Source organism: Petaurus breviceps, unplaced genomic scaffold (assembly GCF_028583685.1).
Source record: "Petaurus breviceps papuanus isolate PSGF00001 unplaced genomic scaffold, PetGlider_PUasm1.0 90919, whole genome shotgun sequence".
Lineage (NCBI taxonomy): Eukaryota > Metazoa > Chordata > Mammalia > Diprotodontia > Petauridae > Petaurus > Petaurus breviceps.
In genome coordinates this window covers 25,148,441-25,174,101 of record NW_027187378.1, presented here as the reverse complement: position 1 = coordinate 25,174,101, position 25,661 = coordinate 25,148,441, and the positions used below count along the sequence as shown (strand labels likewise).

General features: G+C 40.1%; 2 protein-coding genes across 7 annotated transcripts in view; one reads left to right on the top strand and one right to left on the bottom strand.

The window, feature by feature from the left end:
- The window catches only part of LOC138151998 (STE20-like serine/threonine-protein kinase), a 65,584-nt gene extending 64,242 nt beyond the window's left edge, over positions 1 to 1,342 (top strand). The window contains 1 exon segment of the mRNA XM_069075621.1: positions 402 to 1,342. Coding sequence (XP_068931722.1) covers positions 402 to 515 — 114 coding nt within the window. The 3' untranslated portion in view covers positions 516 to 1,342.
- A 7,552-nt stretch (positions 1,343 to 8,894) lies between these two features.
- Positions 8,895 to 25,661, bottom strand: part of NCAPH (non-SMC condensin I complex subunit H) — a 45,022-nt gene continuing 28,255 nt past the window's right edge. For 5 of the 6 annotated variants that reach the window (XM_069075614.1, XM_069075615.1, XM_069075618.1 and 2 more), the window contains 9 exons: positions 23,713 to 23,861; positions 22,637 to 22,743; positions 22,111 to 22,233; positions 20,519 to 20,626; positions 18,901 to 19,089; positions 18,133 to 18,249; positions 16,379 to 16,461; positions 15,792 to 15,867; positions 8,895 to 9,434 (listed from right to left, as the gene is read on the bottom strand). In XM_069075614.1, coding sequence (XP_068931715.1) covers positions 9,375 to 9,434; positions 15,792 to 15,867; positions 16,379 to 16,461; positions 18,133 to 18,249; positions 18,901 to 19,089; positions 20,519 to 20,626; positions 22,111 to 22,233; positions 22,637 to 22,743; positions 23,713 to 23,861 — 1,012 coding nt within the window. In that variant the 3' untranslated portion in view covers positions 8,895 to 9,374. The remainder of the gene's footprint in view (positions 9,435 to 15,791; positions 15,868 to 16,378; positions 16,462 to 18,132; positions 18,250 to 18,900; positions 19,090 to 20,518; positions 20,627 to 22,110; positions 22,234 to 22,636; positions 22,744 to 23,712; positions 23,862 to 25,661) is intronic. The other variant, XM_069075619.1, reaches the window with a different exon arrangement.

Sequence of the window (25,661 nt, the reverse complement as noted above, 5' to 3'; positions counted from 1 at the left end):
TGTGCCATCTAGAGCATGAAGAGGAGTGATTTGCAGCAACATTTTAAAGGTAAATTGGAGCCAGGTTATGAGGGGTTCTAAAGGCCAAATGAAGGCATTTGTATGAGGAAATAGGGAGCCAATGCAGTTTATTAAGCAGAGGAGTAACATGATCAGACCCTCTGCTTTAGGAAATCCAATTTGGATGGAATATAGATTATACGAGAGGGCATGAGTGTGATGAGGCTAGACAGGTAAATCATAAGAACTGGAATACAGGTGCTAAGGAGTTAGCACTTTATCTGATAATCTGTGCAGAATTTTGAATAGGAAAGTGACATGATGAGAGCAGTGCATTAGGAAGATTAACTGGGCAGACCAAGAAAGGAATGAACCATGGCTTCCTTCTTTCTGTGCTTCAGATGCTGGAGGAAGAGCTGTCTAGAGCCCAACTTCGTTTCCCAGGGCCCCGGAGAGGGAGTGAGCCTGCAAGGAGGCTTCAACGGCTCTTCCCTGTGTTCCACTTCCCTACGTGATAACCTCAGCCACAGTGAAGAGAGCTAGCCCACATCTTCTTTCGCCTGTGAGGGCTAGCCCACACCTTCTTTCATTTGGGAGAGCTAGCCCACACTTTCTTTCATCTGGGAGAGCTAGCCCACACCTTTCATGAGTATTTTTTTTTTAGAGCTTCCTCAAAAGTGGAAATGAAGCTTCTACACACTATACTTTAAGGAAAAGAAAAAGATCTATTTGTAAAAAAAAATTCTTTTTAGCAACACTTTTTACTAATAGCAAAAAAAATGGAAAGAACTCAACCATCCAACAGTCAGGGAATGGCTGAACAAATTGGGATTTATGCACAGAATAGACTATTATTGAACTCACAGCTGTAACTGGGGTGGGGCCATCATAGTTAAACTCCAAGATATTAACATTCAGGGGTTTTGTTTTCTGCACTGATGGTCCACCAGTCTATGCTGGTGTTTCACAGTCCTCTTGCTGGTCTGTTACACATAGTGCAACCCCATTCCCTCCTGTGTAACATGATACCACTATAAAGAATATGAATATGGGAAAATGTATATAAAGTGATACAGAGTAAAAAAAATTAAAACCAAAAGAGCAATATATACACTGGTTACAACTATATATATAATAATAGTCATAAAACATACCATAAATAAGAGGAAAAGAGAGGAGAAATATAGACAGAAAAGAGGTTTGGGAATTTACATATTTTTTTACAGTATAAACAACATTTTTGTATAAATTGTTTTGCTTTTGTTCATGTGCTTTAAGGTTTCTGTTTGCTGAGGGTCACGTTTATAATAAAAATATTATTATAATAACATTATAGTAAAAATGATTTTTTTTAAACATCCTGGTTTGGAGAAGTGCCATTTAAAGGCAAATCAAACCCTTCTCATAAATAACCCCATGTGCTTCCACAGACCTTCCTGCAGAGGGAGATAGAAAGCAGGTTTGTGGCCCAAAACCAAAGTCTCTAGCATTGGTTATCCGTGCTCTTACATCAGAGGGTTACTTAGAGAACGCCGAGAACATTAGAACAAAAAGAGCACACAAAAGTCCCCTTCCTCCCCTTCTAAAGATGCTCTCATTTAAGGAGGAAGTAGACCGTTATCTGCTGTGGGTACACACAAAGATCAAAGCTGCAGGAAGGCATATGACTTTGAGTTATAATGTTAGATTCGTCAAAAGAAACATCATCTTTATCTCTAAGATAGTGTAATGATTTTAGAATCCAAAGACCTGGGTTCAAATCCTAGGTTTGTTTCTTACTTAGGCAAATCTTTCAATGTTTCAGGGAAGCTAGGTGGCAAGGGGATAGAGCGCTGGGAGAGGAGTCAGGAAGACCTTAGTTCAAATTCGGCCTCAGACACTTACTAGCTGTGTGACCCTGGGGAAGTCACATAACCCTGTTTGCCTCAGTTTCCTCATCTGTAAAATGAGTTGGAGAAGAAAAAAAACCAAAATGGGGTTATGAAGAGCCAGACACAATTGTAACAACTCAACAACAACAACAGATTTGATGTCTCAGAGTCTCAGTTTTTTAGGCTATAAGAATGAGGGGATTGGACAAGATGAAATCTAAAGGTCTCTTCCAGATCTAAAATCCTATGAACTTTTTAGACCAACCACCTCAGGCTCAGATGGAGAAAATGGGAGGGAGAGTAACCTGCTCAAGGCTGCCTAACAAATGCATAGCAAGAGCTCAGCTGGCCGCCATGTCTGCTCTTTCTAAACTGGAGAGTGAGTGCACAAAAGTGGGCACCATCCTAGTGAAAGCCCCCATCTCATGCTCTGTGAGCAGGGGTTAAAGGAAAGGGGATGTCACTTCCCTGGAGCCTCTGTTTTCTCACCTATAAGTGAAGGAGGACTGAATGACTTCTTAAGATTCCTCCTGGCTCTAAATCCTAGGATTCTATGAACCTTATAAGGGAGGGAGTAGAGGTATTGATAATCCCATATCATAGATGATGAAACTAGGGTCCAGAGGTTAAATGACTTACCCAAGGTTATACAGCTATGAACAGGGATCAAACTCAGATCTTCTTATGGCCAACTGTTCTTTCCATGTTCTTTCTAGTACATTACCCCCAACCCAGTTAGTAACAAAAACAGGACCTATGTCTCTTGACTCCAAGACTTAAAATCTCTACTGAGCTATATGGGTTAGGTATATGGGTGATTATTATTGAATAATAGATTCCTAAGATTCATTTTTATATAGGGCAGTCTCCCTTATTGGTGTTCAAACTCTGGAAACAGAAACAGGTAATATTCTGGTTGTCATCCTCCCAATTCAATCTAGCAAATATTTATTAAGCAGATTTACTAGGTGCTAGGGATACAAAAAGGGACATTTATATGGCCCAGTGGATAGAGAACTGGGCTGGAAATCAGGAAGACGTTCAAAGAAGAGTTGAAGAGTTCAAATCTGGCCTCCAATACTTACTAGCTGTGTGACCCTGGGCAAGTCACTTCACCATTTGCTTCCATTTTCTTATCTGTCAAACAAGCTGAAGAAGAAAATGGCAAACCATTCCAGTATCTTTGCCAAGAAAACCCCAAAAGCGGTTACAGAGAGTCAGATACAACTGAAATAACTGAACAACAACAAAAAGGGATACAAAGACCAAAAAAACTCTATAATTCTTGCCCTCAAGAGGGCATTCTACTGGACGGATACAATATGAACAAAGTAAATATCAGATAATTTGAGAAGAAAGAACATGAATAACTAGGGAAATGAGGAAACATTTCCCCACAGAAGGTGGCACATGTACTGAACCTTGAACAAAACTAGGGATTCTAAGAGGTGAAGAGGACGTGAATTCTGTGCATGAGGGGACAGACAGTCTGTGCAAAAGTGAGATGGCAGGAGATGGAATGGTGGATTGGGGTAGAGCAGATTGGCAAATTCATCAGGAACACAGAGTATGAAGGGGAATGCTGTGAGACAAGCCTGGAGAGGTCAATTGGAGCCATATTGTGAAGGCCTAGAGATAATAGGGAGCCACGGAGGAGAATAGGGAATGATATGATGAGATATGGACTTGTCTTTTGGCAGCTGTATGAAGGAATGTAAGAGGGGAGAAACTTGAGTCTGAGCATTCAATAAAACTGTCACAATAGCACAGATGTTCTCTATCTTCTAACTTTACCTTGTTATTGAACGATGGAGGGGGGGGGGGGCGGATCTCTAGTCATCTTGATCTATATCTCACCACTGGACCCAGATGGCTCCAGAGGAGAAAGTGAGGCTGGTGACTTTGCACAGCCCTCCCTCACTTAAGTCCAATTCACTTACACATCATGGCATCACTTCCCCGACGTCATGGTCTTCTTAGAGAAGGAAAGACAAACAACAACTACACAATAGTATAATAGGTAAGAAGTGATGATGGTTTTCCCTAGGGTAGTAGCAGTGGAAGGGGAAAGGAGGCCATGGATGTGTTGTGGAGGTAGAATCTACAAGCCTTGGCGATGGATACAGAAGTTGAGGGAGAATAAAGAACTGAAGGCAACCCCAATATTGGAAGAATGACCGTGCCCCCTAGTCCGGACAGCAAAATGAAAATGAGGACTTGGAGCTCAGCTGTTGGATGAATAAACAAAAAAAGCATTTATCACATGCTTACTATGTGCCAAACTGGTCTGCTGCTGTCCTTCATTCTCGAAGACGACCAAAATGACATCACCATGCTAGAGTGTGTGCCACTGCAGCTGATCAGACCGATGTGAGCTCGAAATGCCATACCACAGGTCGGGCACAAATAGGCTGTGTGAACATTTGGGGTGGATTCTCCAAATCTGCACATCCTGTTTCCTTCGAGCTGTTTCAATTCTGCTTTGCTCATACAGCACAGCTCCTTCTCCGATGTGGGCACGCCATGCTGAGTGGTACTGTGCCAGCATCTCCCATGTCACACAATCAATTCCAAAGTTCTTAAGAGTGTACTTGTATTACTTCTTTTGACTACCATGTGAACGCTTGCCCTGTGTGAGTTCTCAAGCAGGTACTCCATTCGGGTCCCTGGAGTACTGATTCCTGCTTTGAAGGAGTTCACATTATAATTATGGCCCATAAAGACTGGATCAATACTCCAGAACAGGGGTGGAGAATCCATTTTGGATTCAGTCAAAGGGTCTCACTAGAGGACTGAGAAGGCCATGTGCAGCTTCAAGGCAGCAGTTTCCCCACCCCTACCCTGGAAGTAAAGCTCTGAGGAAACAAACTGAGCTGTTTACCAGTCATATACTACAGTGCTTAGCACACAGGAGATGCTTAATAAATATTTGTTTAATTTAGTTGAATGTATGCCTAAACAGTTCACCTATTGTGACATGGGACATAGTACCATGGACTTTCTTCCTTCCTAATTAATCTAAATCCCTAAGAGTTTTTCACTCTGCCAGTTTGAGAACAGTTTCTTCAGTGAGACAGAAACAAAAGTCCATGAGAAACAGATCCAAGAGTTAGTTTACCAGTTCACTACAACCATTTTCTTGTGTCTGCCAGAAAAGAATTCTCAACAGCCTCAGGCAAGCAGAGATTTAAACAAGCTTTGTATTACACTGCTGGGACAAAGCTATTCAGAATTCTCAAAGAGGTAAGTAAACAAACCCCCAGCAGATTTCACAGCCTGATATTTTTAATTGAGTGCTCAGTCTAGTCTTATGACTAGAACAAAGTCCAGTTCTTTTTGGCAAAGGTCCTTTTCTCTCAACCCAGCCATCAAACCAACAGAATTACATTCATGCACATCACTAGGCTAAGACTTATCCCTAAATTAAACACACATGCCCTCTAGAAATTTACATACAATTTTAAAACACTCCTTTGCATTTTTATTAGCTCTTTCACTTAATATGGATAAGGAATTTACAAGACTGAATTAATAAAGGAAGAAACTGATACACAGATCAGAAAGGCAACTTCCTCAAGATTAAGAAAAAATTAAAAAGAAAACTGGAGGGGGTAACTAGGTTGTGTAGTAGATGGAGCCCTGGAGTCAGAAGGACTTGAGTTCAAATCCTGCCTCAGACACTTAAAGAGTACATTCTGAGATATTTTTCTGGACATGGTCCATGTGAGCATTTATTTTGCTTAAATATACATATTTGTAATAGGAGTTTTGTTTTTCTTGCTTTCTCAGTGGGTAGGAGGGAGATAAAGCAATTCTTTGCTGGAAAAAAAAAAGCTAATTAAAAAAAATAGCCACCATACTTCATCATCTCATACCTAACATTACTATAACAAGGAAATTGAAACCCTTGCCAGGACTCAGATGTGCTGCCGGAGCTTCCTCCATGACTCTAACAATAGCCCCTTGAAGGACAGATGCAGGGAAGTGATGTCAGATGGGGGACTCTGGGTAAGATCTTGAGAGGTGAAAGGCAAGGGCTGAAAGACACATTATGACAGCTGAGGTACATCTTAAACTTGCATACCAATGACGGCATTAATCTCTGGGGCATTTGAACAGTGCCATGTTTCAGTTCTGGGGTTCCAAAAACAGACAGGAGCATGAGGAGCGGGGCTCCAGGACCCCAACATGGCAGAGCTCCTAAGACCCTGGAGAAATGAGCCCAGGTGTCAGTTTACCCAAGCAATCATAATCATGAGAATCACAGAAGTTTCTATAAGCTCTCTCTAAGCCTGTTGAGAGTGAATTTCTTGTTACCAGCTTCGATTTCATGGGAACAGAAGGTCTATGATAAGGCCCTAGTTATCTTCCGCTTATTTTTCTCTCCTGCTCATACTATGGCTGTGTGGCAATCACACAAAGTTTCCAGAGATAATTTCTTGGCAATATAATCATTTTATTAATAAAAGGATGGTCGTCATTTGGCTGTCTCTCTCTTAGACCAATGGCAATTATGGCGGCAGGCCTTCAGTTTTTACGCCCTTTTGGAAAAGGAGTATCAAATAAGGATGCAATCAACTCTGATTGGTTAACAATTAACAAAAAGTGGACTTTACAAAGAGAAGTGGGCTTACTCCAAGGAGGAGCTGAGTGTGACATCATGCCACCCTGGGACAGAGACTATCTCTATACCCCTAAATTGCCTTCGGCAATCTAGACAAAAAGGTCTCTACCCAAGCTTGATTGAATGGAATTTACCTTAAACTAGAGATTCCTTTTAAGGTTGGGTGGGGTCCCATAGAGGAGGTTAGTTCAACCTTCAGAGACTGAGGTGTTGCAATGAGAATAGAGAAAAGGGGGAACTCTGAATCTCCCCAAATCATTAGTATTAATAAACCATTTCTCTCAGTTGGTACACTAAAGAGAGGAGAGGAGCAGAAGCCTAAAAAAGGATTTCTGCCTTAGGAAGAATTGGCACTAGGGACTAAATTGAATGTGCAATCTATATTATATACAGTGAATATTTGTTTTTATGATTGCATTTACTAGTTTGACAAAACTGTAGGTTTAAATCATAACCTTGAGTGAAAGAGGATAAATGAAGCAATGCAAAGGAAGGGTGGTAGCTAAAGAGGTGGGGGCCTAGACAGCCAACACTGGTCTTCCAGTTTTCTCTCCCTAGAGATTCCATATACTCACTGCTGCCAGACTAATGTCTTCCCTCTCCCTCACTACTACCTAGTATCCAAAGGCTGTACCTGTCTTGATGATTCATTGTTCACAACCACTTCTCAAACCCATTCCCTTCTCTCTACTCACGTACTTATTCTGTACTTCTGTTGCTTATCAATGAATTGAGTCGTTTTTCAGTCATATCCAATTCTTCATGACCCCGATTGAAATTTTCTTGGCAAAGATACTGCAGTGGTTTGCCATTTCCTTCTCCAACTCATTTTACAGAAGAGGAAACTGAGGCAACAGGGTTAAGTGACTTGCCCAGGGTCACACAGCGAGTCAGTGTCCGAGGCCAGATTTGAACTCAGGAAGAGGAGTCTTGCTGACTTCAGGGCTGACACTCTATCCACTGCACTGCCTAGCTGCCCTCTTAAAACATAGACCTGACCAAGTATGTTAATGGAATATAAGATCTTCCCTGCCCATTAACAGGCCTCATGTGGAGCCCATTAAGGGAAGCTTGCTTAGGGGAGGCTAGCTTGTAGGAAGGCTTTCACACCTTTTGTTAATTTCTAATTAGGCAATGAGGCACTGAGTCACTGAAGCTCGATATTTTGGGGGTGGGGGATAGGGGAAAGACTAGGAGAAAATTTTGTAACTCAAAATCTTGTGGAAATGAATGTTGAAAACTAAAAATAAATTGGAAATTTTTTTTTAATTTAAAAGCATTGATTTTGTCAGGTCACTCACTCCCCAACTCAAAAGCCTTCAATGGCTCCCCACTGCCTATAGGATAAAATCCAGACTCCTTAGCCTGACATTCAAAGCCCTCCATAACCTGATCCCCATTTGTCTTTCTCATAAGAATAGCTCACATTTATATGACACTTTGGAATGTATACACTTTTCTCACATCAACCCTATGAGAGAGTGAGAGTATTGTCACTGTTTTAAAGAGCAGAGGTTGAATAAATGTCCTATCTGGAATTTCAGCCAAAGCTGACCTTCAGACTCAGTTCTAATTTTTCTTCTCCAATTTCCATGAGTAGTCCCTGTCTTTAGCTAAGGTGGCCTACTATTAGACACTGGTGCTCACGTTTTGCTCTTTGCCTAAAGTGGTGTTCCTTTCCCCATCCACCTGACCAAACCCCATCTCTCCTTCCAGTCCTACCTTCCTGCCCTGACTGTTCCACACTCAATTTCTTCTTCCTTTGGATTCTTACAGCACTGCCTAACCTACTAATCACATACACTGCCTTATGCCATAACACTTTGTTTTCAATAAGGGCATGTGTTACCTCTTCAACCAGACTGCAAGGTCCTCAAGGTCAAGTTGGGTGGGGAGGGCAACACCATAGAACCACAGATTTGGAAATAGTAGGAACCTTAAAGGTCTAATCAAAACCCTCAATTTTTTTTTTACCTGAGAAAACTGAGGCCCAGAGAATTAAATGATTTGCCCTAGTAGTAAATAGCAGAGCCAGAATTCAAACCCAGGTCTTCTGACTCCAAACCCCACGCTTCTGTCTTATATTATTATACTTTTTTTGTTGGACAAAAGGACTTTAAATCAACAAAATCCAATTTATCTCTAAGTTAGCTAAAAGACCCATAATTTAAGTGAACCAATCAGTCAATAGCATTAACACTTACTATGTGCCAGGTATTGTGCTAAACTCTTCTAATAATGGTACTCTGGGCTTACCAAAATCATTCAAATACACACACGCACACACATACACATACATACCCCTATATAAATATATGATTTGTACCCATACATTTTTCTCCTTGAGCTATAGAAGTAATTAAGTACAAGTAATGGTTATCTTATCAATATGCAAAGGGTTCTGAATATCAATTTTATTTCGTAAACATTATTTATACATACATATTTAGGAAGAACATCTAAAATCTTTTTAAAAGTTCTTATGTACAGAACTGATTATCAAATAACAATCCAATGAAGAATTATTTCTAATTGCAATTTGGGAATAACACAGTAGATGATAAAATAATAAGTGACAGCTTAAAAGTGACCGGTCAGAATAGCCATGAGGTTATCTAATCCAAAACAGCACTCTCTCTACCTGACCTCTCTTCTCCTATTTGCAAGATGCAGAAAAAATACAAGGCAGGTAGCATTCATTATCCCAGAAGATGTTCCAAGGTGCCAATTACCACAGTAAAGGAGATTGCACCTGAGCTAGGTAGGGTCCATTCAAATTTGTATCTCAGCTAGCTGCTGAGAAATCATCACCAGTGACTTCTGGTTCCTTGTAGCACAGCAAGACAAGGGCCTCTTTTTGATCTCTCTGCAGTGAAGGATCAATTCCCTTGCATAACAAGAACATCAGAAAGGTCTTCCACTACTTTTAACGTCAAATTCTGAAGAAACGAACACAAAAATAGTTATGAAATCACTTACACCAGAATAAAGAAAGCAAAAAATCAAACTGCCCTCAGAAAACGGTGGGCGACAAGACACACTCTGAATGTCGCCTTTGTGATTACAGGTAAAATTCTCTTATAGTTACTACCACTGCCAACAAGAGAGCTACATTAACTGAGCTATTTCCAGGTCCTAGCAAATGATACATAAAAATGCTTTCCCTGGGCTCTGTCCATGTAAGCCATTCTCTACAATGGCTGAGTTTATGCTGTGTGCATTAGAGGGGAGGTGAACTAATCCTAATATTCTTGTTTTGCTATCAAGTAGACACCCTTACTAAAAAGTTCTGTAGTTTGGGGTTAAACAGATTTGTGGCCAGGGCCTCGTCTTCTACAGTGTGCTAAGCATTGGCAATTTCATGCAGGCCTCTGAAGGCTTTCCTCAAAACTCCGAAATGGCTGATCTTTGACCATGGCTCTATCCATAACACTTCCCCTTCCCTTCTTCTGTCCTATAATGCGTAGAAATGCCTCATAACCGCTCCTATATTACCTTCTCATTGTCTGAAGTTCATCCTTTTTTCCCTCTCTCCACCTCACCCCAAAAAACTCTTGATTCCCTATAGGTTACATACATAGGCAATCCAATTATAGTAATTTAAACTTTCCTCCCAGGGGTTACTTGCATTTAAAAAAAGGGCAGTATCCAACCCAAGTATGTATCCAACTGGTAGAATATCTTCAAGACAGAGGAAGCTCTGACTCACTTTACACTCAGGGCATCCTTTCCCTCTCATGTACCATTTTTCAAAGGCAAGAATCAAAGGTCTTAGGTCTTTAGGTCACAGAACCAAAGGATTTAGAACTTGAAAGACCCTTAGAGAGCATCTAATCCAGTCCTTCATTTTACAAATGAAAAATCTGAGACTTGGGGTTTATGTAACTTGCCCAAAGTCATACAGGTAACTAACTACTTGGCAAAACAGAGATTCAGATCTAGGTTTTCTGGTATTCTTTCTTACAGTCTCTGGGGAAAAGGTGATATGGCTCTACACTAAATTGCAAAGAAAAGGGAATAGGATCATAGATTTTAGGCTAGAAGAAACCTTAGCAATCACCTAACCCAATTCTCTCATTTTTCAGATGAGATTCATTGCTTAACTCAACATCATGCAGGTGACATAGGATTTGAAGCCAGGTCCTCTGACTTCAAACCCACCAGTTTTTCCTGTTTGCCCCTACATCTCCCAAGTCTTTAAGTCCCCCTCCATAATCTTCTCTGCACCCTGTAATCTTCAAATAAAGAATGTTAACAAATAAGAAATAAAATGCTGTCATGGAATTAAGCATCCCTTCAGGGGTAATAATCTGACTTTTGATCATAGGCCTCTAAACCTCATTCTACCAGTTCTGATCTCAAGTGGCAGTGATTTTCAAGACTGTGGCTCCCAAGTAACTCCTTCATGTTTAGCCATAGCTGAAAAAGCACTAGAATGCTGGGTTAAATTCTAAACAAGGAGTCTTCTTCCCTCCTCCCCCCTTCTTATTGCAGATTGGCTTTTAAGAAATAGCAGGGTGTTTGGGGGTTGCCAAAAAAAAGAAACTTAATTTGTAGTAGATTCAGAGAGGCTGCTACTCTCAAACAGGCATCAGAATGCTGGTATTTCATATATAACTGACTGTTTTGAGCTTGTCTCCATTTCATATTGGTCCCCTCAACCACGTCCTCTTTCAGTTATTTCTTTATCTAAGAAAACCTCTTATTGGCATTATAAGAAATGTGTCATGGCCCTAAAAAGATTATGCAGTTAGTGCACAGTGCCACTGCGGAGGGGAATTCTTTCCGAATTGCAAGAAAGAAGGCTGAAATGGTATTAAGTGGAAATTAAGTAGGCCAAGTGTATTTTCCTAGTGCCCTGAAGTCCTGAGTTCTCACAGATCACATTAGGCTGTTATTCTGAACGTCATGGCAAACATTACAAAGAAAAAGCCTTTCAATAAGCCTAAAGCCAGACTGGGATAAAGGCGTTACTATTCACCCAGGCAGGTCATGGTCTGTAACTTTCCCCTCATTCTTCAAATGCTGACTGCTCTGGGGTTATTTCCAGAGAGACCTGTCTAACAAAAAAGAACAAGGCCTGTACTGTTAGGAGAAGCTGAGCCAATGCTGTGGTCAGAGAATCTCTGCAGTCAGTTCAAACCTGTTATCACATATTTTACAGCTTCATCATGCTCTAGTGAAAGCTGGCTTATCAAAGCACAATGTACCCTAGGTAAAGGCAGAGAATTGATTATGTTTTCAGTAGAGCTGAATGGAGAGGTTTTTGTGCAAGTATGTGAGGTCTATGAGACTAGCTTTGTAAAGGGAAAAGAAACTGCAGTTCTGTCAAGATGTTACTGGGTGTTTTGTATTAGAAGTCCTTGTTTTTAGAGCAAATGACTGTTTAAACTGCTTAAGAGGTAATTAACTATGTTGCTATAGGAAGGAACACTGGAATGGAAGACAGAAGACCTGTGCTTTAGTTCTAGCTTTACCATTAACTATGTGACCTTAGGCAAATCACTGCCTCTCTGTGCCTCAGGTTCCTCATTTGTAAAACGAAGGGATTACACTTGATGATTTTCTTTGTGCTAAATGGACAACAGATTTGAGATGAGTCAATGGAGCAGCCAGTCTACCTGGTCGTACCATATCTGGAATATTGTGTGCCATTCTGGGTGCTAAAGCAACACTGAAAGGCTAGAATACGCTAAGAGGAGAAAAGGAAGCAATAAGAAACAAGGGGGAACTGTTTAAATAGGCCAATGTGGATGTACAAAGAACTCACTGACCAACTTATATAGGCAGCTAAGCAATAAGAAATATAAAAGGGTAACATGAGGGAATTATGAAAGAGCACTAAAGCTCAAAATGGGCTGACCTTGGTACAGAAAGTTAAAGATGACCAAAAGGGCTTTTATTAGCCATGCTCAGGAAAAGAGGAGGATCAAAGAAGCTCTTTAAATTGGAAAAAGCAAAACAGAAATGGTTACCAGGGAAATAAAACCCAAGATAAGGAAGTAGACAGTTTAGGAGTACCTCGCTGTCTCTGAAAAATTCACATCACCAAAGCCAGTCAAACTACATCAGAGGAAACTGAACTACTAAGCCATTTGCAGTAATCTCTGAAAGATCAATGAGGAAGAAAAGATCATGTTGAATGGAAGTGGTGCAATTGGATAAGAAAAAGACACATTTTGTCCCAATTTACAAAGAATGTTAGAGAATGGATCCCAAATTATAGTCTGGTGAGTTTGACTTTAATTCCTTGCAAAATTCTATAACACATTATAGTGTTATAGTGAACCTCTACAAAAGGAAGGAGTGAACCCAAGGAATCTACACAATTCCATTTATTTTTTTCTATATAGGATAACCACAGACTTGTAGACCAAGGGGCTACTCTAAACAGAGCATACCTAGATGTCAGCAAAGCAATGAATAAAACTTCCTGTGCTATTCTTGTACATGAGACAGAAAGATGTGGGCCAGATGGAAATTTGGTTAGGTAGACTCTGCTCTGATCAAACCCACCCACAGAGCCATCAACTTAAAAAGAGATCTCCAGTGGATTGCCCTGGAGAGCCATTCTTGGCCCTGTGTTGTTAAACAATCTTCATCAGTGACTTAGATAAAACCACAGATGGCACATTTAATCAGATCTGAAGGTGACATCAAACTGGGAATGGTTAATACATTAGGTAGATAGTAAGGATCCAAAAAGATCTTAACAAGCTAGATAACTGGTACAAAACCAGTAGGATAAAATTTAAAACGGACGATGAGAAAGTCTTACACTTGAATTTTTTTTAAAAAATCAACTTCACAGTACAAGGAAAGGAAAAGACAGGTAGTAGTTTGAAAAAGATCAGGGGAATCTAATAACTTTCAAGCTAAACACAATTCAATATTATGATATGGCAACCAGAAAAGCTAATGCAATCTTAGACTTTATTGAGCCACACCGTTCAGGCCATGGGAAGTACTAATCGGCGGGCAGACTACATTTGGGTTAGTGTTTAGTTCTGGGTGTTATATTTTAGGAGGGACATTGATAAAAGTTAATTAGCCTCTACAGAAAAGCAAATATGCTGATGAAGGGTCTCATGCCTTGAGGATCAGCTTGAGGATCTGAGAATGTTTTTGCCTAGAGAAGAAAAAAATTGGAGAAGGGATAGCTGTCTTCAAATACCTGAGGGATTGTCTTGTAGAAGAAGAATTAGACATATTTTATTTTGTCCTAGAGGGCAGGACTAGGAATCACCAGAAGCTGGAAGGTGCAGAAAAGCAGAATTCAGCTCAAAGCAAGGAACAACTTTTCAAAAGAGCAATCCAAAACCAAAATGTGTGAGAAACAGAAGATGCCCTGTCATTGAATGTCTTCAAACAAAGGCTGGGTTACCATTTGTCAGAGATATGCTGTAGAATGGATTTCTTCACTGGTCTGAGTCGGACTAGATGAATAAGTTCTGGGACCCCTTGCAATTCAGATACTATGAGTCTGTGAGAAATACACAGCAGTACACTTCTTTGCTCATATTAAGGCTTTCTATACCATTTCACTGGCAATGTTCAACTAGGGGAAAAAATTGACAATTTTCATTTTCCCTTTTTTTTTGGGGGGGGGGGGAGAGAGGAGGGTGTGCAATCCAGGAAACACATATTGTGCTCACCTATCAGTGGCCTATAAAGTGAAGGGATTGGACCGGATGGTCTCTGAGGTCACTACATTTGGGTTCTCTCCGTCTCTAAAGTACCTAACACTTCTTAAAGAATGATATCTTAAGAGATAATCTGTATTATATCCAAATTTCATTCTCTACTCTGCCATTTTTTATAAGAGGGAACAGGACTGGAATAAAATATAGTGGGAGATATTGATGAACATTTCAGTAATACATACACATAAATCATGATCAAATGCAGCAAAGAAGTCAGATTTTAAATTCAGGATCAATTGCTCTCAGAATTATCTCTTTTGATATGAGAATAATCCAATTCTAGAGCCACAGGCTACCTGCAAGACACTGATATCAACATAGCATCTTTTTTGTGATGTTGTATTTCATCCACTCATTTTTTCATTGTCATGTTCTACAACTGGCCTAGCCTTTGGAATTTCACACGCCACATGGGACATATTTTCAGTCTTGCCCCCAATAACCAGGGTAGTATTTATATGTTCTTAAGACTATCTTCAAAGCATATTTGTGTATCATACTTTGCACCAAAAAGCAGGGCACTCAAGATTCTTTCAGAGATTCCAACATTCTTTATTCTTCATGCTAAGCTAGACATTTCTAACCCAATAAACTCTACTAAAATAATAATATTCTGAGGTACTGATCTAGAAATGTAGATTGTCTATGTAAAGGCCTTTGTATAGGCCTCACACATTAAACATTAAGCAGGTTCATCTTTCACAACCACAAAGCAGAGTGCTGAGTACCACAGATGTTTGTACTACTCAAATATTCACAGAAGTTTTTAGAATTACAGGCACAAAGAATCTAAGAAGTCTTCTCATCCAACCCCCTTGTCCAATTCATGAACTGTCAACCAATCAAAATCAGCACTCGCTTTTGCCAGCTAAACTTTCTTTTTCTTTGGAATGAAAAAGCACCTTACCCAATTTCATTCTATGATGCACATTTAGCTGGGTAGTGGGTGCTTTCTAAGTGTTTGGTGGGCAACGCTCTAGGAGTATGTCTTCAATTTTGTTTCTGACAATCAAAGCACAGGCTTGGAGAACTAAATGAACAAGTATTGTATAACACTCTGATTATTATTCATAAAGATTCAATCATGGTCATATAGAAAATCTTAAATGACTGGCAGGATTTATCTTGATCTCTAACTGAGGGTCCCAGACTATTGCTCTAGTCTAATTGATGCTGTTTATTCGTCTTCTTCCTTCTGACCATCACTACCATTAGTGGCTCCACTTCATGGCACTTGTCGTTACTCCTCATTTCCTGTCTTCTCTCTCCTTCCTTGACATTATCCCCATGGCAAATCCCAAAGTCCTTTCTAGTTCCTGTGTCTTGGCTTCGGGGTCAGGAAGTTTGGGTTTTCAGAGCTACTAGCCAGAGAAAAGATTTTTCTTCTGGTCACAATACATCATCAACAGTCTTAATTGTTAGGTTTTTTTTGGAATATTTTCATTGCTGTTCATAAATGGATTCTATTTTGCTAACTTCTAGATAAGTAGGCTACTACTACTGTAATCTAAGAAAACCAGGCAAAATGTCTGTTCAGGAAAGTTGCTAACATGGGAATGCTCTTGAACTGTGCTTACCAAATCATTTACTTACCTTTTCATTAGCTAAATGTAAGAGACAGGCAAAAGCCAAAGGTACAGAAAGGTTCTGAGCCATCAGAGGGGGCAGACTGTAAAACAAAGGGGAGGAAATGGTAACATATGACGTAGGTACTAAGAACAAAGTCTCTTTCATTAAGCATGAATAATACACATAAACAAAGTATGAGATAATGACAAAGAAATATTTCAAATGTTTGTAACAAGCAGGTTGAGAAATCCCAAACCTTTGGTTCTATTCTAGCTCTTGGCATGGAATAACTTCTCAGGTTACTCGTTTGGGCACATGTCAACCAATATGCCAGTGCAGAGCCAAATCTGGCAAGTAACATACAACTGGGACAAAAAGCAGTCTGCTTTTAGATCACGTGACAGTCAGTGCAAGGAACTAGCTCCTTTGTCCTGTTACATGATCTGTTAGTTACTGTTTTCAATCAAGGAATAAGCTGGAACACTTGTGCCCTAAGCCTTGTAAAAGGTGAGAACAAAGAAGCAATTCATCAGTCCACAACAATGATAAGCCCAACAGTTAGCCTGACTGTGGCCTTCAGCTGCCCTTGGACCAGAGGCTCTGGTACTTACTTCTTGAGAAGGTCCTTTGTGAGATCACTGAAGATCTTCTCATCTGGTACCATGTCCAAGCTCCCTTTGGGCTCAGTTTCATCCTAGTTTTATAAAGGAAAAAGGCAGTGAGGGGAAAAGTAGGTTTGCTTTCTTTTGTTAGCAGCAATGCTGGAAAACTCAAAAGATGTAGGACTGGGCCTGCTGTTCTGGGTGAAAGGATAGTAATAACAGAAGAAGAAAGCTGAATTTCAACTCTGGAAATTTTTATTTTGCTTATGATTTCTCCTCCAAGGAGGATATCTTTGCTTTGGGAAGTAAAGAATCTAAATGGTTAGCAGGGTGTAGAAATCCAAAATGAGTTAGATCAACTGTTTCCTTGGAAGTCATGGTTCTCCATGGCCTGTTCAGTACATTCATGATTTTTCATGGTTGAGAGAGAAGATATATTTCACTAATAAAAACTTACCCATTTAAGAAATAAAAACAAAAAAAAAAGTTAGACTGAGAAAACAGTCAGGCAGCATGTAGCTGCTTTCTTTGAGTTCAAATCATCAGGCCTGGGCTAACTCTATGTGAAGAACTAAAAAGAATTGTGATTGCTAAGCTGTTACTGTCCTGTCTGAAAGATAGCAGACAATGGAAAGTGGTTACAGGACAAATAAAAGCCAAATGCCATCCTAACTTTCAAAAAAGGAACAGAGTAGAGTCTGCAAATTGTAAGAGTCATAAATTTAGTTTCTGTTCCAGAAAAATCATAGAACACATTATTAAGGGACTAACTTCTGAATAATTTTAGAAAGGGAAACAACAGTCAAGAGAAGTTATCACAGCTTTTTCAGAAACAGGCCATTCCCACCTTCCTCTGCTCTTTTGCAGAGCCAAAGGACCATGGGTATGGAACACTGCTTATGTCAAACTTTTTGGATCATTTAGCTAGTTTTGCTAACCTAGAATTCTGGCCTAGAACTGGCCTAGAATTTTATTCCTTTTTTCTTCTTTATTGGAAATGATGGCTCTCTTGGAGAAAAGTGAGAAGATGGATATAATGGGAAATGTAGGTGAAGCAAAAACAGATACCAAGAAAAATTTACTTTCGAAAAATGATCATGCCAACCTAACTCCTTTCCTTTTTTAAAAGGGTATCTTTACTAGAAGATCAGAGAGAGTGCTGTAGACAGCCTACTTAGATTTTACCAAAGTCTCTTATACTATGGTTTTAGAAAAAATGAAGAGAAACGTGGGAGAGAAAATTAGACAGATGTTTTTGGAAGTGGCTCAGTGAGTAGACCCAAGAAATAGTAATTGCTAGGTGACTCAATGAATAAAGCAACAGCTCTGAACATTAACTGCTCACATCTAGAATTTTATATTTATATTTACCTAGAAGTAGTAGTCACAGAAGTGATCATTAGAGATGTCCACTATCAGGATAATCACAGGTAAGAGAAAGGTTGGATCCAGTTATCTTTAAGGCAACAAAGACGCTGCTAGGCTCCTTTGCAACAACAACAAAAGGCTGACAATTTTGTTTCATAAGATTATAGGGTTTAGAACTAGAAGGGATATGAGAGCATTCACAGTCTAATGTTATACATGTCCTACATTTTATACATGAGGACAATGAAGCTCAGAAAAATGAAATAAACAATCCAACATCACACAGCTATTTCCAGGGGCCAAGACCTAAGAGTAGACCTAAGGTCTATTTTTCTAAAACACTTTGCCTTTTTGCTTCTGAGTAAACAAATTACGACTAAGGAAACACAGGCTACCTCTGCAACCGCTTCTTTTTTCTGGCCATCAGTCAGCAGATTCCACATGCTCTGCTTTAATCTTTTCATGTCCATCTTTTTGGCAGTCTTGGCATAATGAATTTCAATTTTATTCACCTGAAACAGACAGGTTACAAGTTGGAAGAAGACAGAAGAATTGATCATGATTTTTATGAGGCCATTGTAGAAACGAATGCCCAGAAGCATGGAAAAGTGGCATACTAGCAGGTGTTAAGTTTTAATGGTGGAATTACAGATCTCGCTCTGGACATATTAGGAGCAAAAAGTTTTGGTCTCTCACTTCAAACCATTTTTTTTAATGGCCATATCCATGGTTACCTAGAATCTCAGTCTGGCCAAAAATTCCCGAGAATACTAAAGGAAGTGAAATCTGGTGAATTAGAAGGCCACCATTTTGTTGACTCTCAGCTTGAATAATGAAAAACATTACCTAGACCAGTTCTGTGTACATCAACCCTAATCAGTATGCCTGGTATGACAAGCTCTTCCTCCAGCTGGATATGTTACCAGAGCTCCCTTGGAGAATTGGTCAGTTCCACTTCATGTCTATTTATCAATAGCTAACACTAAAGTAATAAAAGGTTCCTCCTTCACCCATCAGCCTTCCCTAAGATTTGGTATATTCCTCACTCAGTCCCTCAGTGAACAAAAGATAAATAATGGGGAAAAAGTAAATCTTACAACTCTATCTGGTTTGTAACTTGGACAGTAAACAAATTAACACCAAGCCCTAGGTATAAGTCTTACCTTCTGTGGCTCAGCTACTAACTTTAACTCCCCATATATCGGATTATCCAATCCATTTTCTTCAGCATCATTTTCATTATCCTGTGAATTTTCAAATCCGGTGTTGGGATTAATTGTAAAATCAAATTGTGTACCATTTGGTCCCAAAAATAATCCATCGGGGCCATCATCATCATCACTGTCAGCAGCCTAGGCAAAGAAAAATAGCTATTCAAGTTTTGTAAAAAGTGGCATTAGGCATAAGACGCATTCAAAACAAATGAAGCAGATCTTATGTTTTATGAATTTACCCCAAATTAGAAGGAACTGCCAATTACACCCCCTTGCTTTCAGGTCAAAACAAACCTAAACTACCCCAGACAGACAGGTGCCTATCTTGTTTTAATACCGCTAAAGATTTTAGAGCTACATTCAGAAAAGTAATAAATCACCACAAATACCAACTGCTCTCTTTGATGCCTAGTTGAGCTAAATTGTTTCTTCAATAAACATAACTGAAGTACACAAATAAAACATAAAATGCATACCTTGATCAGATTAAGTCACTATACTCACCAAAAAACAAAAACAACAGCAAAAACCTCCCAAAAGTTTTCTTAGCTTAGTATCTGATCAAGATTTTACAAGATTTGGGGCAGCCAGGTGGCTCAGTGAGTAAGAGCACCGGCCCCAGTGCTGGGATGACCTGGGGGATCGAATCTGGGCTCAGATACTTAGCACCCATCCAGTGTAACCTTGAGCAAGTTACTTAACCCCAATTGCTTTAAAAAATAAAAATTAAAAAAAAAGATTTTACAAGATTTAAAAACAAAAGCAAAAACCTCATTCTCTTGAGATTTAACTAGGGAGAACGATCATCCTTCCTACTCCTTCCTTGCTCTTTCCTTGCAGGAGTGGAGACATTCTAGATCACATCCCTATGCTTCAGCTACTTATCATTCCTGACTTCTGTTACTAGCTTCTATTTCCCTGCAATCTTGTAAATTTGTCACAGACAAGAACTGGCTTAAATTTCCTTGTCTCTTCTATAGCACCTAGAAGCATTCTGTAGACAGCAGGTGCTCAGTATTGGTTGATGGATTGACTCTGTGGGCCAAATGGACTATCCTTTGGTACAAATAGCTTAAAACAAGCAGACACAGTCCCTGCCCTCTGGGGAAGCTCTGGATCTGGAAGAAGAAGAGAAGGTCTGGTCCTCCTGGTCTTTGGTGGACCGGTGCTATAACTCTGATAGGGGAGAGATGACTCCTGGTCAGGGGAAACCCTCAGTAGTATAGGAGGCATAACACACAATGCCCAACCTCAGGGAGCCCCAGGACTGAGAGAAAATACAGCTCCTACCTTCAGTCTGATAGGGGAAACAAGGCTTCCCTATAGGACCTCCAGGTTTCCTATTGTAATAGCTGAGTCTCTTCCTGAGGGTGCTCTCAGTTTTTTTCTGCTGACGAGCAACGCACACCTTCCACACACAAAATGTGCGCTTGACTGGGGTTGTCAGCTGAACACCACCACTTATGCCAGACAAATGGGAGAACATGAATAGAAGAAAGCTTCCCTCCTCACTGGCAGAAAAGAAAAAAGAAGTTCCTCTCCCTTCCCCTCTCCCATCCCTCCTTACCGGCACTGCAGGGCAAAATTCAGAAGTATCATTAGGATTGTTGTAATCATACTCTTCAATCTCATCGTCCTGTTCTGATGAAGCACTCTGTGAGGCCATCCTTCTTAACTGCCAAAGAGAGATCAGAATGGCAAGTGGAGAAAGCAGGTCCCAAAAGGGGAGCTAAAACTACCAGACGAAGGCAGTAAATTCAGATCCCAACATTCAGTTCTACCTAGAAGAACAGAATTGCCAACTCTTGGGAGTTAGAATGGGCCTTGAGGTCATCTAAGAGGTGGTCATGCTGTGGTAAGAAGAACGCTGGGTTTGGAATCAGAAGACAAGGGGGTGAATAGTTTCCAAGCTACCCACTCCCTGTAAAACTGTGAAGAAGTCACTGACTTTTCTGGACCTTGATTTCCCCATCTGGCAGTACACGACTTGTAGGGTCCATTCTAGCCCTTTATCTTGTGATGTACTTCAGCCTCTCTCCCAATGCAGGAATCCCTTCCATTCCCAGCCCCTATTCCAGGGACAGCAAACTGAGTGCCACAAGGTAGCCTGTTCTAATTGTGGGACAGCTAGAATAGCTTAAAAAAATTCATCCTTCTACCAAGACCAAAAAAATCTTATGTCCTCTAACTCTATTTTTACTATATATTAGCCTCAGTCTTGTCCTCTGGAGCAACTCAGGACAAATCAATTCTTATATGTGAAGATGGTTGTTTTGTCCCTCTGTCTTCTGTTCTCCAGGGAAGATCTCATTTTTTTCAAATGTTCCTTTTGTGACATAACTGCCAGATACTTCATTATTCTATACACCATTCTCTGAAAAGTTTAGTCTGTTGATGTCTCTGTTAGAATGTTGTGTTCCAAACCAAACACAATGCTCTGGATATGGTCTTTCTCACCCTTTCCTTTCCTCCTTTCTTCCAAAACCCTTGAGTGTTCTCTGCCTCCTTTCCTGAAGGCAGAAGCAGTCCTATTAGTCTACAGGTCTCACCAGTGCTTTCAGCCACCTGTGCCTTTCTTTTTCCCTTTTCTGAACACTGCTCAAATATGAGACACTTGAGAGTGAATTTTCCCAGTCCAAGAGACAAGCCAGGGCAGTGGAGGATTATCAAGGCTCCTGAATAAGCAAAAGGCTACCTTCTGGCAGGAATAGATATGTGCTCAGATACCCCACAAGCCCCAGATTTCTGAGGGTATGTTGCTGAGAATCTCCTGTGTAGTGGCCCTATTTCTGTGAATCTTTGAATCAACTCTTCCAAATCTTACTTTAATCACAAGGACTTCCTAATAATACTTGGTGAAATTTCCAGAATTTCACCAACCTATCACTAACAAGACTAAAAGGCTTAGAGGAAAAATTGTGCAGTGAGGGGAAAAAACACACACAGAATATGGGAATCAAATCAGGAGACCTGGACATGAGGTCTGGTCCAGCTTCTTACAAGCTATGTGATCATAAGCACTAAGTCACTGACTCTCTCTAGGACCAGCTTCTCACCTACCAAATAGAGCTCATCATACTTAGGTTGTTGTGAGGGAAGCTTTTAGAAATATTAAAGCATGTGTGGAAGCCCTGCCCTGAGCTGCCTGAGTAGCCTCACCTTGTTCCCTGGTTTCAGGTTCAACTGGACGATGTTCTCTATTTCATAGTGGAAATCAGACGGAAGGGTGGTGGCTTTCTTACTCTGGTTGTCCAGAGTTGATTTGGCCAGCGTGGTAGCAGCCTGGTGATGAAAAATAAATTTTTAAGAATCTTTAACAATAGCAATTAGAAGATACTTTTTCCCCCATTAAGAGAGTATAGAAATAAAAGAGGTCAAGCCATATAGAACCCAAGATGACAGTGAAATTCCAAAGATATTGGGTAAGAAATTGTTACAAAGCTGCACTTTGTACCAGGTCTCATTCCCTCTTCTCAACCATTACCTAGTTCCCTCTATCTTTACCCAATACCGCTCTTGACCTACTCTCCCCTATATGTAAGGACCAGGTTGATAAAGCTACCATTTTACTTCTTTACTTCATGGGCTGACATGGTCAAAAAACAAACCTCATCTCTGAAGTAACAAAAAAAGAGTACTCAGGGGGAGGGAAGAAAGAACAGCTTATAATAAATTCAGTACAAACCCTCGTTTTTCGGAAATGTGCATTAAAGTCGATCTCTTCCTCAAAGTTGATTTCAAATACTTTCTTTGTAGTCTTCTTTTTCTTCTCTTGTTGAGAAGTAGGGTCTTCTGCAGAGATGAGCACATAAAGTCTGACAATACTGTACCTTCAGGGACCTAAACAGTGTGAGCTCAGTAAGATGCCTGGTGCACTGATAATGCTTTTTCCTCATTCAGAATTTATCATTCTATTGATATCAAGAAATCATATGCATCTTAATATCATTGTAATTGTTAAGAAAGGTAAACTCTCTCAAAGTCACTTAAGTTCTGAATTTATATTCTGAGGGACAATTTGCCTTGCTACTAATAAGCACAACTAAAGAATGTGAAGTTTAGCCTCTACCTTTCTGGTATAAAATGAGAGGAAAAAAGCAGCTTTCATCCTAATTTACTCTTTTTTTTTTTTAAAGCAATCGGGGTTAAGTAACTTGCTCAAGGTTACATGGCCAGTCATTTCTGGCTGTGGTGCTGAGTGTCTGAGCCCGGATTAGATCCAGGTTATCCCGACACTGGGGCCAGTTCTCTTACTCTCTGAGCCACCTGGCCGCCCCTAAGCAATTGGGGTTAAGTAACTTGCTCAAGGTTACATGGCCAGTCATTTCTGGGTGTGGTGCTGAGTGTCTGAGCCCGGATTAGATCCAGGTTATCCCAATGCTGGGGCCGGTTCTCTTACTCGCAGAGCCACCTGGCCGCCCCTAAGCAATTGGGGTTAAGTAACTTGCTCAAGGTTACACGGCCAGGTGTTTCTGGGTGGGTGCTGAGTGTCTGAGCCCGGGATTCGATTTCCAGGTCATCCAACCACTGGAGCTGGTGCTCTTACTCTCTGTGCTACCTGGCTGCCCCGTCCTAATTTACTCTTAATCCCATTTGTGGTCCAACTATTCCTTCAACCATACGACTAACACAATATCCTAACTTAGGAGGACATACTGAAAAGCTATGATGACCTTCCTTTCCCTCTCATCACTTGAAATGATGAAGGGCTACTAAAAAGTGCAGAGTTTCTTCCTTAATACCACTACTATAAATACATACGTTTGCGATGAGGTTTGAAGCACCAGTGGTCAGGACCAGCCCACATAGACATGGTTCTGGGACTGAAATAGGAATATTCTCCAGGCTTCATGGATAAGTGGAGGCACATGGTCCCAATGTCTCCATCTCCAAGGGAAATCACTTCTTGCCTGCCAGACACAAAAAATCAGAATCTGAGTGTAACCTATAGCTAATTAGTCTATTTACAGATGATTTCATATACATGCCTCTTCACCACAAAAGCACAATTCCTAAAACAGAATTCCCTAACTAGTACTAAAAATATTCTTCATTTTACATAGTACCTATAAGGTTATAAAGCACTTTCATACCTGTTATCTCTCTGATTCTACCGTCATGACAATTCTGGGAGGTAGGCAGGCAGAGTAAATAAAAAGATGGATTTAAATCACTTTCAAAGTAAAAAGTGCCATATAAATTGACAATGCTTAAATGACTTGCTTAAAGCTGCTAGTCACAGAATCAATCAATTTTAAAGTGGAAAGGAACCTTAGCAATCATCTAGTTCAATTCCCTCTACTTACAAATGAAGAAACTAATGTTAAATGTAATATTAAATGACTTGGTCCAAGATCACAAAGGTAGTCAGTTAATGGCAGAACAGGTCTCCTGACTCCCAGCCATAGGGTCCTTTCCACAAAATCAAATTGCCTCTGATACAGAATAATTCTACAATTCAAAATATCCACATCTGTTGTGCTCATGCCTTGCTTTCATGCAACTAGATGGTCCCCACAGCAAAGTGACACAGTCCCTAGTAAAGGTGGGGAAGATGCCAGTCTAAACTCACATCTCACATCTAAACTCCCACAGTCAACTACCCAGCATGGCTTGTTCACTGTTCCCTCCAACTTGGATCCCCAGCTCTTATGCAATAACTGAATGGATGGCTAGGCAGGAAAAATCTTTTACCCTATCTATTCAGTGTACTGAAATAAAGATATCTGAGACCATGAATGAGTTGGGCTCACAACAAGGGTCTCAAAGCATGTTGGAAGTATGCTACTCTGCTGCCACCTAAAGGTTAAGGTAACAAAGAAGCAATTTTTGAGACATGCTATCAATATTTGGACTATATAGGTAAAATCCCTTTCTGTCAATTCCAGAGGGCATCCAAATTGTTTTGCTGGTGAAATTTTGTTAAAACAAATGCTTCTAGAATCTCAGTCCCAATCTATAAGGCCTAGAATTGACCCCTAGCACATAGCACTGTTTTGCCCCTTTTTAACGGACTTTTATACATCATATATTATAAATATCCAGGTATGTATTTATCCCCACACTGTCAGCTCCTTCAGGGCACTTACCACATTTTGTCTAAACTGTCTCCCTTCTCAGGCCTAGCACAATACTCTACGTGAAGCAGATCCTTAATAGAAATTTGTTAAATTGATTTGATTCAAGCGCTCTCCCTACTAGACTCAGAGGAGTGTTGGATACATATGCCATGCCAACCCCCTTTCTCTGCCTAGCTCACAAAACTTGTTTGATGATTTGTTCTTTGTTTTTTTTTGGTCTTGGTAGATTTGGAAATCTCACATTTTTGATATGTTTAAAACAAGAAAGGGACAGAGTCAAGACTAATCACTACCTGGATTGCTACTTGATGAGAAGATAAAAGAAGAGTAAAGAATAACTCAGCAGAGACAACATGTTCCAGTGTCAAAAGCCCTGGACTGGGGCCTCTGGTGCATTCTGCTCTTAGGCAGGCCTCAGTTTTCTCACCCATAAAATAATGGGGCATAAACTAATGGTCCTTTCCAGATCAAAAATTGTCATGACTTTGATGTCTCTCTCCCAGTCTTCAAAAAGCACAAAAATAAAGTTATTTTGTTACAGCATTATCTGCACAGTTAAATTAAGTAAAATTTGATATAGAATATGGTATCATATGAACCGGAACCAAAGAAAATACTTCTTGGGCAGAA